Source organism: Lygodium microphyllum, chromosome 4 (assembly GCF_053477565.2).
Source record: "Lygodium microphyllum isolate KBCC chromosome 4, Lygodium_microphyllum_v1.1.10, whole genome shotgun sequence".
In the NCBI taxonomy this organism is placed as follows: Eukaryota; Viridiplantae; Streptophyta; class Polypodiopsida; order Schizaeales; family Lygodiaceae; genus Lygodium; species Lygodium microphyllum.
In genome coordinates, this window is record NC_141138.1 from 3,235,424 (window position 1) to 3,251,187 (window position 15,764).

Consider the following 15,764-nt stretch of genomic DNA (forward strand, 5'->3'; position numbering starts at 1 on the left):
CTATATGCAATATATTACTATATACCTATTTTATCAACATGTGATACTTATGTTAAACTGTATCATATAGTAGATTTTAGATTATTATATAAATATGTATTGTAAGAGAGAAAGAGAGAGGATATATGTGTGTATTTCTAAAACCACAGCAAAGCACTAACCATTGTCCGGGTTCTTGAGTTCTTCACACATAGAAGGGGGAGTGAGAGAATAAAGGTGAACAGTTGGAAAAAAGAATAGATCTAAGAGAAATCACAATAGGAAGATAGTATGGTGATGTGATAGGCGAGAACCCTCTTGCCATATGAAGTATATATCTGCCACACCGACGTGGCCCTAGCTGGTTACCACATTGTGAAATTATGAATTTGTAGTCAAGAATCATTATTCATGATGCGGACAGGACGATCAGGTCAGACGCCCGTGCATCTTGTGACAGTCTCTCGAGTCTCGTGAATATTGCGGAATTCAACAGTCATTCAGAATGCTGAGACTCGAGAGGCTGCAGGCAGATGGATCAATATGGCCGTGCGCCGTGCGGAGTCCGGACTCGACTGAAGTAGTAAGTAATAGCTATTAACAGCCGACCCCCAACACCAACCGACTGAAGTAACAGGCTGCACGGCGCGATTTCACGGTGCGAAAGATCCCCACGGCCCGCGTCAATATATAATAGAGCGCGCACGGAGTGTCATGAGTCCTTGGGTTGCGCAGCTGGGCTCATGATTAACAGACTACGTCCATACGTCTCGTAGGCACTAATCTCAACAGCAACTCTGCAAGTTCCGAGTTTCTTTCTTATATGGTGTCACCGTGATTCGTGAATTAGCTGGGGGGTGCCTGCGCCCATATCCACGCACTCGCGCACACTCATATTATGTTTCTCTCCAGACACACTCTGTGTCTGCTAGAATTGATTGTGTAGCGTGCCACCGAGAATATACAACAGCTTGCTCATTTCAGCAGAAGCACGCCTTCAAACCATCAGTATCATGATGCAGTATACCCCTAACGAGAACGACTTAACTGGCGGCGGCGCTGTTGCAATGGACCTCATCAGTACTGATGCTGCCAGTATTCTTAGTTCTGCAGCTAGTGATTATGGAAGTCAGTCATCTGTGCGAGGAGGAGGAGAAGGAGTACCACCTCAAGCGTTCTTAACCTGGATGAATGTGAGCGTGACTGTATCCTCCACGGCTGCTCATAATTCGTTGTCTCAATATAGCCGTCAGCATAACTGCTTCTACGGAAGAAGAAGAAGAAGAACTTCCGCTTCTGCTTCATCTTCTTGTTCTCGTCGAGGAGGAGTGCCAGGCGTCCGATTCGTTCTGGAGAATGTGAGCGGCTATGCACAGCCAGGTGCCGTGCTTGCTATCATGGGCCCTTCTGGTTGCGGCAAGACCACCCTCCTGAGCACCCTAGGAGGTACAATATATACCCTTCGTTCACACACATGTACACCTATGTGTGTGTACATATGTATGTCTATATATATTTGTATGTACGTATGGCGCATGTACCCGCAAACATGTATAGATGTGTCTATATGTGGATGTGCTTATTTATTTATTAATATGTGCATTGAGTTTATATAGAAAGATGCGTGTAAACTAGTCTATGTATTGTTTCGGACATATCCATACTTATGTGCCTGTTTGATTTTGTTTAAATTTGGGTAACCTTGTCTTGCCAACAATAGGAAGATCGAGTAGCTCTACTAGATTGTCCAATGGGGAAATTCTTACCAACGGCAGGAAGCAACGGCTTTCCTACGGGAACTCGGTAAGGTTTACAACTTTCTTTCTACATGAACAAGAGATCCGTTGCTTCCTACGGGAACTCGGTAAGGTTAATAACTTTATTTCTACATGAACAAGAGATTCTGCAAGAGCACTGGTCGTAGAGAGCACTCTGAGAGGAGTTTTAGAGGGAATGCTCACGAATAATACTTTTCAATTAGTCACAGAGTGAGCGCGTTAACAATCATGAGCGCATTTGGAATCGACCCTTGAACACACGGTGAGCTATCTCTCACTACAATTGGCATAGATCACCCACCTCCAGCCATCACCCCTCTCTGATCCTTGACACATGAATTTAAGTCGGTTAGGGTCTTAGTAGTGGCATCCTCTCCAGAATCCCTTATTATGAATCTTCTTAGAGAAAGCCTGAGATGTTTTCTGAAAGCAACCGAACATAACCATGTGGATTGACTTAGGGAGTCATCTCCTTTGCAGTCTATAGCTCTTTTCTATGTCACGTATTCTGAGATGATATGTTCCTTGGACTTCAGGAGGCCCGAGGCCAATTCGTATATTGTAAAGTTATGTTTATATTATTCAAATAGCTCTGTACTTCCATAACTATAAGAGTATAAGCATATTCATCAAATTATCAAGTCTTTAGTTCAATCATGCTCCACATGAACCAAACTAGGTGCCAACCTTTTTTACTGATCAGCTTGCCGAACATAATTACCAGCATGTACGTGAGTGATGTTGAGAACTGTGGGGTGTGTCGACAATTAATGAATGGGAGTCGCCCACCGACTGTCAACACATGCTGCAGGCGTACGTGACGCAGGAGGACGTGTTCATGGCGACGCTGACGGTGTACGAGACGCTGATGTACGCGGCGCAGCTGCAGCTGGGGGGCGGCAAGAAACCGATGAGCCAAGGCGAGAAGCGGGCGAGGGTGGAGGAGGCCATTCGGGAGCTGGGGCTCAAGGAGTGCGCCAACACCAGGGTGGGCGCCAGCATCAGCTATAGCACTTCGAATCGGGGCATCAGTGGGGGCGAGAAGCGCCGCCTCAGCATCGCAGTCGAGACTCTCAGGCGCCCGCAATTGATGTTCGTCGACGAGCCAACCAGCGGTCTCGACAGGTACCAAATTAACATTTGTAATCCATGCATCAGCTGCCATCCTTGTAAGGTTAAACTTACGACCTCACCTGATCACATGCGACTATTAAATGAATCATACTGGTGGATTTGTAATTGGTGGTGACGATGATGCAGTGCTGCGGCTTTCCATGTGATGCGGAGGCTCCAGAGGATAGCCAAGGACGGGTCGAGGAGGAGGCGCACGACTGTGGTCATCTCCATCCACCAGCCCAGCGCCGAGGTGTTCGCCCTCTTCGACCACCTCTGCCTCCTCTCCAACGGCAGGACCATCTACTTCGGCGAGGCTACCAAAGCTCAACAGGTAATTATCAATTTATCAGCAAAGAAATTACGATGAATCGGAACATATTCTTTTCTTAACGGTTAACCGAATTAACGACCGTCAATTATTATTATTATTATAAGAATTACTATGCCCCTCGACGGTCATTCGCTCTTTAACTTCACGTATTCCCTTCATCTCACAGTTTTTCGACATCGCCGGTTTCCCATGCCCGCCATATCGCAACCCGTCCGACCACTTTTTGTCGCTCATAAACCCCGAGTTCGAACAGGTTTTCTCTCTTCTAAGTTCTCTCCTCTCTTTTTTTTTTTTTCGTAAAAGGAAGTTCTCTCCTCTCTTTCTCTCTCTCTCTCGTCTTTAATGGTTGATATATAACATCGCTTTTGGAAGAAGTTGTGGCCCGTGGGGTAAAAAATGTTTTGGTCAATAATCCTCCTAGTACCTTGTATGTAAACAAACCGCCAGACAGTTTTCAGGCAAGGCGGGGCCTTGCGCCCAGAGTGTAACGGGCATAACATGGCGCTATTAGTCGATACTTCAAAGCCTTCATTGTACATTACCTAATAATTAATTGAAATTTGAGAACTCTCAAAGTGCATAAGAGAGAAAATAGAGAGAAGCGTGTAAGAGAGAAGAGAACGAGTACAACCTCTCCCTCATGCATGAGTGAGCAACTCCTTTATATATGCATTTATGGCTTTCTATTTCTTAGATTTTGTATTCAAAAATCATGAAAAACATCTAAATTTGGGCTTTTCGCTCTCCTCCCATGAATGACAAATCCTTGCCTAATAGTCTCTAACATCTACTAATAAGTTTAACATCCTAACAATATTTTTCTTATCCTTAAACCTTGATATAATGGTAACAATCATAGTGAATAAGTCCGCATGTGGGCAAATACAATCATAGGAAATGTGTCCACACATGTGTGTACAAATAAATCTATGCAAGTGTAACAACCAACAATAATAATTCTACACATCTAAAATGCACTTCAATGATAAATAAAAAATATATGCATAACTTTATTTAATGGGCCACTTATATATATTATCCTCAACAAAAATAATATCATTGTTATGTACACCACCTTAGACTCAAGATCCCATAACTAATAGCCCATTTCTCCTTACTCTTCTTGTCTAAGAAAGATACATCTTTTAGACTTATGATGAAGCTTATTGTACTTGTCCCTAGGTATATGCATGTCTTACAACCAAAGATACATAAGTAATCATAACCATGCCTCTTTAGAGACTTTTACTCCTCTAAAATTATGACATCTAGTTGGTTACTAAGAGACACATTGTTGGGGGGATTCGCGAGTAGCCACTAACCTCAGGGGCTCTTGATCATAAAAGATGGAAGATGAGAGACAAGAAGAATAGATACTAGACAACACTGCATACTACTAAATATAAGCACTTTACAAAGATGAGAAACCCTCAAGAAAACTCTAATAATATAAAAAATAATTACTCTCTGTGAGACCTTCAGCTTTTAGGCTAAAGTCAAGTAGAATATTTGCTCAACCTCCTCATGCAGGTAGCCTTCTGTGCTAGGGCACCCATTTAGGACTCAAGCTTGCATCCTTTTTACGAAGACACAAGTTACCTTCAAAACTCTGATTGCCTAGGCCTTCTCCTTCATCCATGCTTCTATTTAAACAACTCTATCCCTTGTTTACAAACTCAAAATCTTATTTTTCAAACATAAAAGCTTGCCTTTTCTTTTCTTGCCTTTACTTTCTGCTTATCCTATTTTCGTTTTTCTACAAGCCTTGAGTCAAGCTGCGACTTGTTTTGGCCATAACTTGGTTGTAAGAACTCCAATATAGTCATCTAGGTACTCAAAACGATCCAAATGACCCTAATTTATAAGCCAACATAGGTAGAATTGTGAAAATCTTCTCAAAATATATAAAATTTGTCCTTTTTATAAAATTATTCAAAATAGGTCATTGTATATATTTGGATCCATCCAAAGTTCTTAATGAGTAATTAGAACTTAATATTGGACATTTAGACTACTTTGGTAGACAGGATCAAATACCTAAAAATCCTATAAAGATCCTGTTTAAGTACACTCTTAGCACATATTCAAAATATGTATATGGATATCTTTTCCTTGCTTTTTCTTTACTAAACCTACAATCTTATGACATCCACCCCATTTGAATCTACACATCCTCCAGATGGGCCATACAATGTGATCCGCTTGTATCAAAAATCCATATATGTGTTTTCTAAGGTATCCTACTTTGGACCATTCTACCTCTAGGATCATAAATTCAACATTTATCTTCATCATATCACAAGTCCAATCACTCTTGCCAAGATTGTAAGGTATCAAAAGCTCAATCTTCTTATCCTGTATGTATCCCTCTACATCTAATGATACCTCATTCAACCTTTTTTATAACTCAAGCTTTATAAATCCACCATGATCATATGGTGTCTTAGGCTCAAGCTCATATGTCAAGGCATATTCATTATCCTTAGCTTCATTGCCAATCTACTTATATGCATCATCATCATCTCTTAATATGAATCCCTCTATATCTGACCTTGGCTTATCAATCCAGTGTAATATCCCAGCATTGAAAATCCTTGTGGATCATATGGCAAAATATTAATCATATCATGCTTTATGGACACTCCTAAATCATACTCCCATATGCGTGCTTTTCCTTAGTCTTCCTACATATCTTGCAAAACCACTAACAAAATCTCTAATGGAGTATCTTCATCACTCCCTCTAAACTTGCAATCTATATTGAAATCTAGAATATCTCCTTTGTACTTCTCTGTATCTTTTGCATCTTGCATATGGCCATCTTTAATCAAAGTATAATCACATCTTTAAATCCAATCTGTATGTCATGTACTCCATCTGCTAATAGTGCACTTGCAACTACCATCAATGCATCTATTTTATCAAGGAACTCACAAGTCCCAGTCAAGATATCTACTTTTTTACAACTGTCTAGTAATGTCTGTCATATCTACTACATCTTCAATCAAAGCCTCAATAGATGGAACCCTTGCATCAAATATACCCTCCATCCAACACAACTCTTGTTGCAAATAGGTAGCAGTTGACTCTGTTGGCTAGCTTGAGTTCTAAACGGTTGCCTTAGCCTAGAAGGCTACTCAGATAAGGAGGTTGAGCAAAGATTCTATTTGAATCTTGCCTAAAAGGTGAAAGTCTTGTAGAAAGTAATTATTTTGGTATTATCTAAGTTTGCTTGCGATTTCTCATCTTTATACGGTGCTTATATCCAGTAACACATAGTATTGTTTAGTGTCTATTCTTCTTGTCTCTTATCTTCCACCTTGTACAATCAAAAGACCCTACAGTTTATTGGCTATTTGTGAATCCCCCCAACATATTTGGTGAACTCGATATTGCGAAAGACACATTGTTAGCAAGAAGGAATAATTATCCTTTTCAACATGTATGTTGGAGTCAAGCAATAGAGTGAAGCAATTTCTTTGCACCTTCAATGCATACATGCAATAACAATAACAATATTATCAATAGTAGGTGCTACAACATATGTAGCTTCAAGCCAAAACATAGTACAAAATTGTAGCCATGAAGTCTATGGAGGTAGTAGAAAGTCTAAAAAAGCTCTTTGATGCTCACAATATTTCGAGCTATTCGAAGCCTTATGAGTCAAAGATGAATTTCTTTAGTATGCCAATGCATATGATAAGTTGGTACTTTGTATGGCTTTCTACTTCATCCCTAAAGTCACACATTAATGAGCTCTATGCTCTGAGTCCTATTTGGCCTGCCTTTAAGAAAGCCTTGAAAGAAGAATACTACTTGGAAGATATCATGATAGATACAAGGTGTAGCTTTCGTGAGTGGATATACAAGCCAAAAAAGGGCTTGGTGGCAACCGAGCTTCTTTGAGAGTTTGAATCCGGATTTAGTGAGATGGATACAACAAGTTAAGTTACATACGCTACAGATCTAGTATTTCTTCAAGCACATAGCTAGAAGAGCTTTTGGAGGATAGAATATAGTGTTGAGAAATGTGCAAATGCACTTGCTTTGCAACCTCTTTGTGTATGGAACAACAAGGCAAAGGATCACACTAATAGTAAACATTAGACTAGGTCACTTTGTGCATGCTTGATTAAAACCATGGTAGTTGAAATACCATGGCCCCTTTCCACTCTCTACCACCTACCAATACCACCTACTGTAAGCCTATAAAAGCCATCCATCCCCACACTCATTTATTCCATCATTCTCATTTAGGGGTACTTGCATTATGCTTGAGTAATATTTGTTGCTCTCTTTTGTCATCTCTTAAGGTTCATTATGATTGTCTACTTGCTCATTAGTAATCCACCCTAGCATGCATCCACAAATCAAGTCAAATAGGTAATTATAGTTTGACTTTTTTTTCCCTTCTCTCCATGAATCTCTCGCCTACCTCCATAGCCATCTACCTGCCTTGGAGGGCTTGGATACACTCTCAGTAATTTGGGAGAAAAATGATGATAAAGAGAAGAAGCCAAAGGAAGATACACTCTCAGTAATTTGGGAGAAAAATGATGATAAAGCACAAGCTATTATCAAGCTCAAACTTGATGAGAGCTACACTCGTCATGTTGATGATTGTGAAACCTCTCAAGCAACATGGGATTGGTTGAAAACCTTGGTTGGAGCTCACTCAAAATCCTCCAAATATGGTTTGCTGATTGAATTTTCAAGGCTTGAAATGACAAGTACTACTTCACTTGCAACTCATTTGAATTATAATGGAAATCTTGTTAACACAACTTGTAGGAATCATCTTGAAGATGGATGAAGACATTTGCATTAGTGCACTTGTCAAGAGTCTACCACTTGAATACGATCATCTACCTACCACATTGATCATCATGCCAATTAAGCCAAAGCTAGTGGATATTAAAGCCTCTCTCCTTGAAGAGGAAAAGAAGATAAAAAACAAAGGAGAAACAAGCACCTAAAGAGACCAACAACTCCTCCATGTGAAGGACAAAGGAAAGAAGGATATAATTTGTGATTTTTGTAGAAGACCTGGGCATATTGAGAACCTTTTTCATGCTAGGAAAAGATAAAATCCTTCTATCTAGGTGGTTATCAAAAATCCTCCAAGAAACCTACTAGGACCACAATAATGAAACAAGATAAGTTAAATGATTCTCACTTTGAAAGTCCAACTTGAAGCATGAATATTTTCCAACATTTCAAAATTTTCTTATTTACTCTATATAAGCTCCATCCAACTTGCTAAAATAAGGATGCTCATACAATTCTCTAGTAATTGTGTAAGTGGATCTCCACAGGTAAGACAAAATTATCTAAAACCTCACTACTATGTGAAAAATTGATGAAGTACATGCAGCAAGCAAAAAGATGCAAATGAGACAAAGGCATGTCCATGATAATACTTAGACGGATTATGGCCTAGAACTTTCTTAACTTAAAAAAAGGATCAAAATAGAGGATGACCAACTATACAAAAGAGTGAAAGGCTACGAGTACATTGTTGCTACGATTATAGCTAGTGTAGACTATTGTCTCAAGAAGTTGTCATCAATGTTACCATTTGTTTTATTGATGTTTTTCCTAATGTTGTTGTCATTGTTGTGGGTGTTACTATTGTCACAATCAAGGTAGTATGTTTTAGGTTTGATGAGTAGTGCTTTCTTATAATATTGATTGTATACTAAATGAATGTTCTAATTTGTATGTTCCATATTCTCAATGAAGGTACCAGATTTAAATGATGACGTAGAAAATGTGGAAGAAAACGTGAGCGACGTAACACACAAAATTGAACTTCTAACCAAGTCTTATTTTGAGTCCAACATAAGAAAGGAAGTGTCAAAGAAGACACAAGAATATGCTAAGAAGGTACAAGCTTTGAAGCTTTCAATTATCTGGCATTGTCACTTACACATAGTGTTTTCTTACAAAAAGAAGATAGTTACTAATATTTGTACAAAAGTTTCAAGTTTGTATAATGTTCTGATGTGCTTCGCAGGAGGGTGACCTACTTTTAAATGGCAATGGAATTGCAATTAGTGCACATAAGCAAGCCTATTGGTTGACAAGTAGATCATTCAAAAACATGTGTCGCAATTGGAACTACTATTGGTTTCGATTGTTTGTGTATATTATTCTCTCATTTGTTGTGGGAACAATTTATTATGATATCGGGAAATCGTACAGGTCAATCCAGGTAAAGTCAAAAACTCCAGGGTAGGTTTTCCATGACTACAAATCGGCTTTGTAAGTGGATCTAAATCTAGGAAAAGAGCTTTTTATTTGACCGTTTGGGATACTTAACTGATTATAGCGTGCAAAGCCAATAAAAGTTTATTATTCAAGGATGGTGGTACAAGAGGTTGTCTCACAATATGGTTTCTTGGAACCACTTGTTTGAGGACATCTCCCCAAGGCTCCTAAGAACTATGTTTTGTTGTCTTATGGATAGGCAAGAGGAATAATGCTCACATTTGTCACGTGCTATTTGGCATTCTTGGGAGTCCTAAGCTTCCCTTCTACTATAGAAGACATGAAGGTAATTTGAGTTGCATCTATAGATGTTATATTCTAGTAGAGCAGGATGGCCGAGTATGTCCATGGTGTTGATTAAGCAAGAGGATGCGCTATTTCCATCGTGTTAATAAGGCTGCATGTTTTTGGGAAGGTTGTTGGACGATTACTCATACTAATGCCGTATTCTAGATCTGCAAGCGGGAGAGGTTGAATGGGCTGTACAGCGCGGGTGCTTTTGTAGTGGCAAACACTTTGTCCTCATTCCCATTCATGGTCCTCCTCTCCCTCTTCCCCACAGTGATCATCTATCCTTTGGTCGGCTTGCACGCGGGATTCCTGCATCCGCTCTTCTTCTTTGTCATCTTGCTCGCGTTTCTGCTCACTGTGGAAGCCTTGCTCATGGCAGTCTCAAGCTTGGTGCCGGATTTTCTCACAGGGATGATGGCAGGAGGCGGAGTCATGGTAATCATAAAGCATTCCATTCACGTATATATACACTTGTATATATATATATATATATAGTACAAACTCAGTGCAGCATCTCCTTCTCGGGATGGTTTTTGGCCATCGCTAATTATAAGAGCTCGACGTTTGCTTGTTTTTCTTTTACAGGCCATATACATTATCACCGCAGGTTTCTATCGCTCATTCAGTGACCTTCCCAGGCCCATTTGGAGGTATCCTTTCTCTTATATATCGTTCTTCACGTGGACGAACAAGGTCAGTTCACTGAATTTATCATTTATCATATCGTTCATTAATCACACACTTTTGAATGCTTTTCTTCGAGTCTTTTGAGACAAGGCTCCTTCAGTCGTGGAGTCATACCATTTAGTAGTCTAAGGTTTCGGCTTCAGCAAAACCATTTTACGTGAATGAACTAAGGCACATCTCAAGAAGAATCTATGCATGTTATCCTATTTTAAGAGTATTGGGTTCCTATAATTTGCCTTCATTTGTTGAAGCTTGCATGCAAAATTGTGGTATACTTCTCAAAAGAAAGTAAAGCCTCTTTTAATCTGTTTATATTATTCAATAGATTTAGACATCTCAACTAATCTCTCACAACGCTATCTCAACATACTCAGTTTATCCCTCTTGGGATAGTCTTTAGTGTCCACTTCTTGTGTGGCATGCTTTTGACATGATTGCAAGCCTCTAGAAATGCACATAGGAAGCCAAGGCATTTGTAGCATATGATAGAAATATTGTAGATTATAGATCTAAAGAACATTGAACTGACTTATTTTTAGTGGATGGTTGAAAGTGGAGGTTAGTCCACAAGCAATCAAATTAGACATCATTGGAAGGGTTTGCATGCCCCATGTGGAGAAAGAAAAATGGGGCATATCTAAATTGGTTGTCAACATGGAAGTCATTAAACTCCACTCTTGAGTTTTTTTTTACTTTGTTAGAGAAGATGTTGATGTAAAGGCATATGATTATTTGCAATAGTGTTTCGTAAAGATCGGAGGCACAAAGGCAATATATGGCAATACTCTATTCTGGGCATATGATTTGCCTTGTAGGCCCATCAAAATTCCCAAAACTCTTGAAGGGTCTTTTGTATACTTGCTAAATTAGTGTCTTGGTGGCAAAAAGGGTTTAGAAATTTATTAACTATCCATCCCTTGGTGATTGTGACTAGCAATAAAGTTTGGTTGCTTGTGGATATGGACGAAGATAAACTAAATACAACTATACTAGACCTAGAATATTAGGTGGCCATTTTTAGAACATGAATGGAAACTGTTTCGTATGAGCATGATTTTTGTATGAGACTTTGGAGTGATATTAAATAATGGCCTCCTCAAGGATCCAACAATATGAAAATTGCAAGGTTGCCAAGGATTTAGAAAAACGAGTGGTAGGCCATATTTACTTGGGAATAGATCCTCAAATGCACCATAAATAGGTGGTATTCTTAGTACTTATGATGGCGCTACATATGATTTTTATGGAACTCCCAAGTGATGTTACCAAGCCTACTAAAACTTTGAACCCTAGTTTTGATGTTTGAAAAATACTTATCACAACTAATATTAGCAACTAAAAATTAGCATTGGAGATTGAACCCTTAGGCTCCCAATATGGTGAGTACACTATCAATATACAAAGAACTACATGACTAGTGGCGTGCTGTAATGTAAATCACTTAAAAGAAATGAAATAATTCTATGTGTAATGTTGGAGTGACCCAATAGCTATATGAAATAGAAGGCTACTTAATGTGGAGCTTTCTTGCACTATGAATGAGAAGCTATACCTACTATTTGATGTAGACATTCAAGCACTTAATGAATCCAATGCCCTTAATGTGTTACTTGCCAAAGTCTTACTTAGAGAAGTTTGCCATATTATCTTAGCAAATGAAGCTTTGAGACTACAAAAAAACTCATGCTCACCTAAATTTGGTAGAGGTTTAGAAGATGGAAATATAATGCATTGCTCTTGACCAGATATGAAAATCTTCATAGCCTTGGCAACTGAAGAAAAATGATTTGTTGCTTGAAACCTATTTTCAAAAGTAAAATGCTATCTTTTTTAAAACTCCTAGAGTAACTACTAAATGTCTTTCTTGAATGGTATGAATGCAACAAATGAGGACTTGAGAGGAAGTGAAAGATTTTGCAATAACATAGTGTCACACAAGCCTCTTGAAAGTTTGGCTTTAGGAGAAAATTTCTTCATTCAGTGGAGCCATTTCCATTACTCTTTTCTCTTTCTTCTTGACTTAGTAACATTAGTGTTATTAGTAACATTAGTGTTATTAGTAACATTAGTGTTATTAGTAACATTAGTGTTATTATTGTTATGAGCATGACAAATGTTCTTCAAGAGTGAAGACATTTCTCTCAAAACTTTCAATAGAAGAACTTGAAAGAGAAAGTGGACTAGAACTTGATTGCGAGATAACTTGATTACAAGAGGATGCTCACAAGAGCATGGCTTGATTACAAGACAAGACTCGATATTATAAGACAAGACTAGAACATGACAAGAACTGGAAGAGGAATTACCTTTTATAGGAGCCTCACAAGTGGTATTGGCAAGACTAAAGGGCTTGTAGCCCATGACCCTATTCATACTATAGTCTATGGAGATTAAGGAGAAGACATGACAAGAACTAAAAGAGGACTTACCTTGAGCCTCACAAATGGTGTTGGCAAGACGGAAGGGCTTGTAGCCCATGACCCTATTTATACTATAGTCCAGGTAGATTAAGGGGAAGACATATCATTTCAAGAGGATGTGACATGGCATGACATGTGTGTCAACACATGGCATGGCATGCATGCTAACACATAGGACACTGATACGAGTGATAACGAAAAAGATGATGCAAATATCTTCTAGAAACTTCATGGAAGTAGGGCGAAATCCTTGCTTGGATATGAACCAAGGGCCATCCTTGTTGAGCATCTGTTACATTACTCCCTCTCCTAGCATCGAGTTTCATGAGGAGCAATGGTGTGCTTTTGAATAGCTTGGTTGGTTGTTGATGAGGAAATACACAAATCTTAACATGGGCTCTTTCAAGATGCGAAGCTGATTCATTTGTTCTCTAACTTGCGTCATAGCCCTTCCAATGGACAAGATACTGTAATTTTCAATTATGATTGGAGGCAATGACTTTGGTACTATTCTAGGGATACTCGATATATGACATGGCTCCAATTGAAATATGGCTCCAAGACCATGTTTGATTTGTGCTTGTAATTATTTAGTGTTAAGCTAAGTCTGTAGAAATTGGATTATTCTCTTGTGATCTTATGTGATTGTCTATCCTTGGGTGTTGACCATAATGAGCAAAGTATGGTGTGAATTGAGTGGAGGCATGGGAGGAATTATTGTATGTAAACTTAGCAAGGGATAACAGATCCACTCAATTGTCTTGTTGATAGTTGATTGTGCATCTAAGGTATATCTTGGTCTTACTTGGAATAGGTAATGGTTGAAGAAGGCCATGGGGTTGATGACGAGGGACTTCTTGATTGCATGTGTCATCCAATCTAAGTTATAGTTCTTGTGTCTCCATAACTATCTATGCCTTATCCTTTTGGATATCTTCACACATAAGTGTTCTAATATGGATAGGTGAGGGGATAGACTTCCTACTCTATGAGTCACTCTATTGATGTGTTATCAAGAGTCAATGTTTAGTCCTATTATCCAAGGTTGATGGAGTATTGTAGCATAGAATGGAAAGTGGTAGATGTGTGTAACAATACTCTATGCTTCCTCTAGAGACTAGTGTGCTAACCTATTTCGTGTCATGGGCTTGATATGCCAATATAAGTAATAGGGTATCCCCTAGCATACAAGGTGGTGCAAGCTCTATTGTAATGATCTCATGTGGCATTGAGGGTTTGCTACAGATCATTTAAGGCATTGTAAGGATCTAAGTTCATCAATCATATTTGAGACTCTAAGAACCCATATAAGTGCTATATATAGCATAGTTGATGTGACTAATGTATTAATTACTATAATTTCATGGATAGTTCAAATTCTCTAACAACACCAAAGGACACTCTATTTTCTATAAGTACACAAGATTTGTTGTTGCAATCCACTTTGAGTTTGCCTAATTGTACAAACTATAAGTATGATACCAGCTTATTTTTAGACTTTCAAAGTTTCTCTTTGACTATTGTTTTCTCTCTAATTTTCACTTTAACTGTTCTTCCTTTTGTGGGCATGAGAAAAAGAAACCTATATTCACATTTGTTAAGATGCGTCAAAGTTACATATGACAAATTAACATAACTTTAGATTTTAGTTAACATTCCCTTTATAGTGCCATTGGCAAAAAGGGAAGCCAATTCCTAAAACACAAAGAGAGAGAGAGAGAGAGAGAGAGAGAGAGAGAGTGAGAGAGAGAGAGAGAGAGAGAGAGAGAGAGAGAGAGAGAGAGAGAGAGAGAGATTCATATAATAATACGCACATGTCCATGCATGCACACATGCACACATATATATGTATGTGTGTTGTGTGTACGTGTGTGTATACACATGCATACCCTCAATGATTATTCACAAAGTAATATCTAATTCTTTCCTTGAGAATAGCTAATGCACATCAACAACTTCCACATATTCCATTGTTGTAGTTATGTTGGTTTAAGATACAATGATAGCTTATTCTATAATGTCTCCTAAACATTATATTCCCTCATTTGTGCAATGACAGATACTAATTGTGAGACACATGATTTATTGATTTAACTCAAATATTTTGTGAACCATGATGTATTTAATTTCTTGGTTTCCAGGCTTTATTTAACAATGAGTTCTCCGGTCTTCAATTTGAGAACATTGCACCTACAGAACCTCCTTTAGCAGGGGACAAAATTTTAGAGAAAATTTTGCAGATGGAATTAAGCTATTCCAAGTGGTGGATGTTGGTAATTTTGGTGTGCATGACCACATTCTATCGTCTTCTCTTGTTTATTGCAATCAAGGTAAGAGAAAGACTTCCTACATATATCCACATCCATCTACAAAAAGCTACTTTTAGTCGTGTTAAGGATGCCTCTATTTCTTTACATGGTGGTAACTAGATTGAGGGAAAGATTGTATACTAAGTAATTTTGATTGAGGACAACATTGTGTGACCAATACATAATGGTCCTTTTTTAAAAGTATATTATTGCATGTGTGATCAACACTCAAGTATGTAATTTTATACTTCAACTATTGAATCTTTGTCAATTTGAAAATGTAAATATTCACATCATATTGGGGCCTTTTCTACTTCTACTTATATTTTATGGGTGTTTTTCAGTTTAGAGTGGAAGAAAGTGATTAAATATGTAATATAATTGTGAAAAAAAAAAGCTATGATGAGGCATTTATCAACTTGAGATAATACCATTGTGCTTTTCAATCTATTATTATATAAAGCAACACATGCCTCTACAAGTCTATTTCTTAGGTCTGTATGCTTTTTGCATTTTTGTTTTGATGTTCATGCCTTACTCCTTGTATCACTTAAAAATTGAAAAATATGATGTCATAAATCAT

At 38.3% G+C, this 15,764-nt stretch overlaps 1 protein-coding gene across 2 annotated transcripts; it reads left to right on the forward strand.

Annotated features, from left to right (window-relative positions):
* Positions 1–455: 455 nt before the first annotated feature.
* Positions 456–15,500, forward strand: LOC148036743 (ABC transporter G family member 1-like). 2 transcript variants are annotated; one of them, XM_087675626.1, is made up of 11 exons: positions 456–1,425; positions 1,700–1,782; positions 2,569–2,882; positions 3,018–3,204; positions 3,371–3,457; positions 8,947–9,090; positions 9,221–9,418; positions 9,674–9,760; positions 9,928–10,200; positions 10,351–10,458; positions 15,014–15,500. In XM_087675626.1, the coding sequence occupies exons 1-11, from the start codon at positions 993–995 to the stop codon at positions 15,299–15,301; spliced, it is 2,202 nt and encodes a 733-aa protein (XP_087531752.1). In that variant the 5' UTR covers positions 456–992; the 3' UTR covers positions 15,302–15,500. The 2 variants fall into 2 exon arrangements, with proteins under 2 accessions (XP_087531752.1, XP_087531753.1); XM_087675627.1 differs by lacking the exons at positions 456–1,425; positions 1,700–1,782 and adding an exon at positions 1,834–1,843.
* Positions 15,501–15,764: the final 264 nt, after the last annotated feature.

Bases quoted from the DNA above. Each gene is read 5' to 3' on its own strand.
- LOC148036743 (XM_087675626.1), top strand. From the start codon at position 993: ATGATGCAGTATACCCCTAACGAGAACGACTTAACTGGCGGCGGCGCT. The intron at 2,883-3,017 runs GTACCAAATTAA...ACGATGATGCAG, and splicing joins CCAACCAGCGGTCTCGACAG to TGCTGCGGCTTTCCATGTGA. The intron at 10,459-15,013 runs GTCAGTTCACTG...CTTGGTTTCCAG, and splicing joins TCTTCACGTGGACGAACAAG to GCTTTATTTAACAATGAGTT.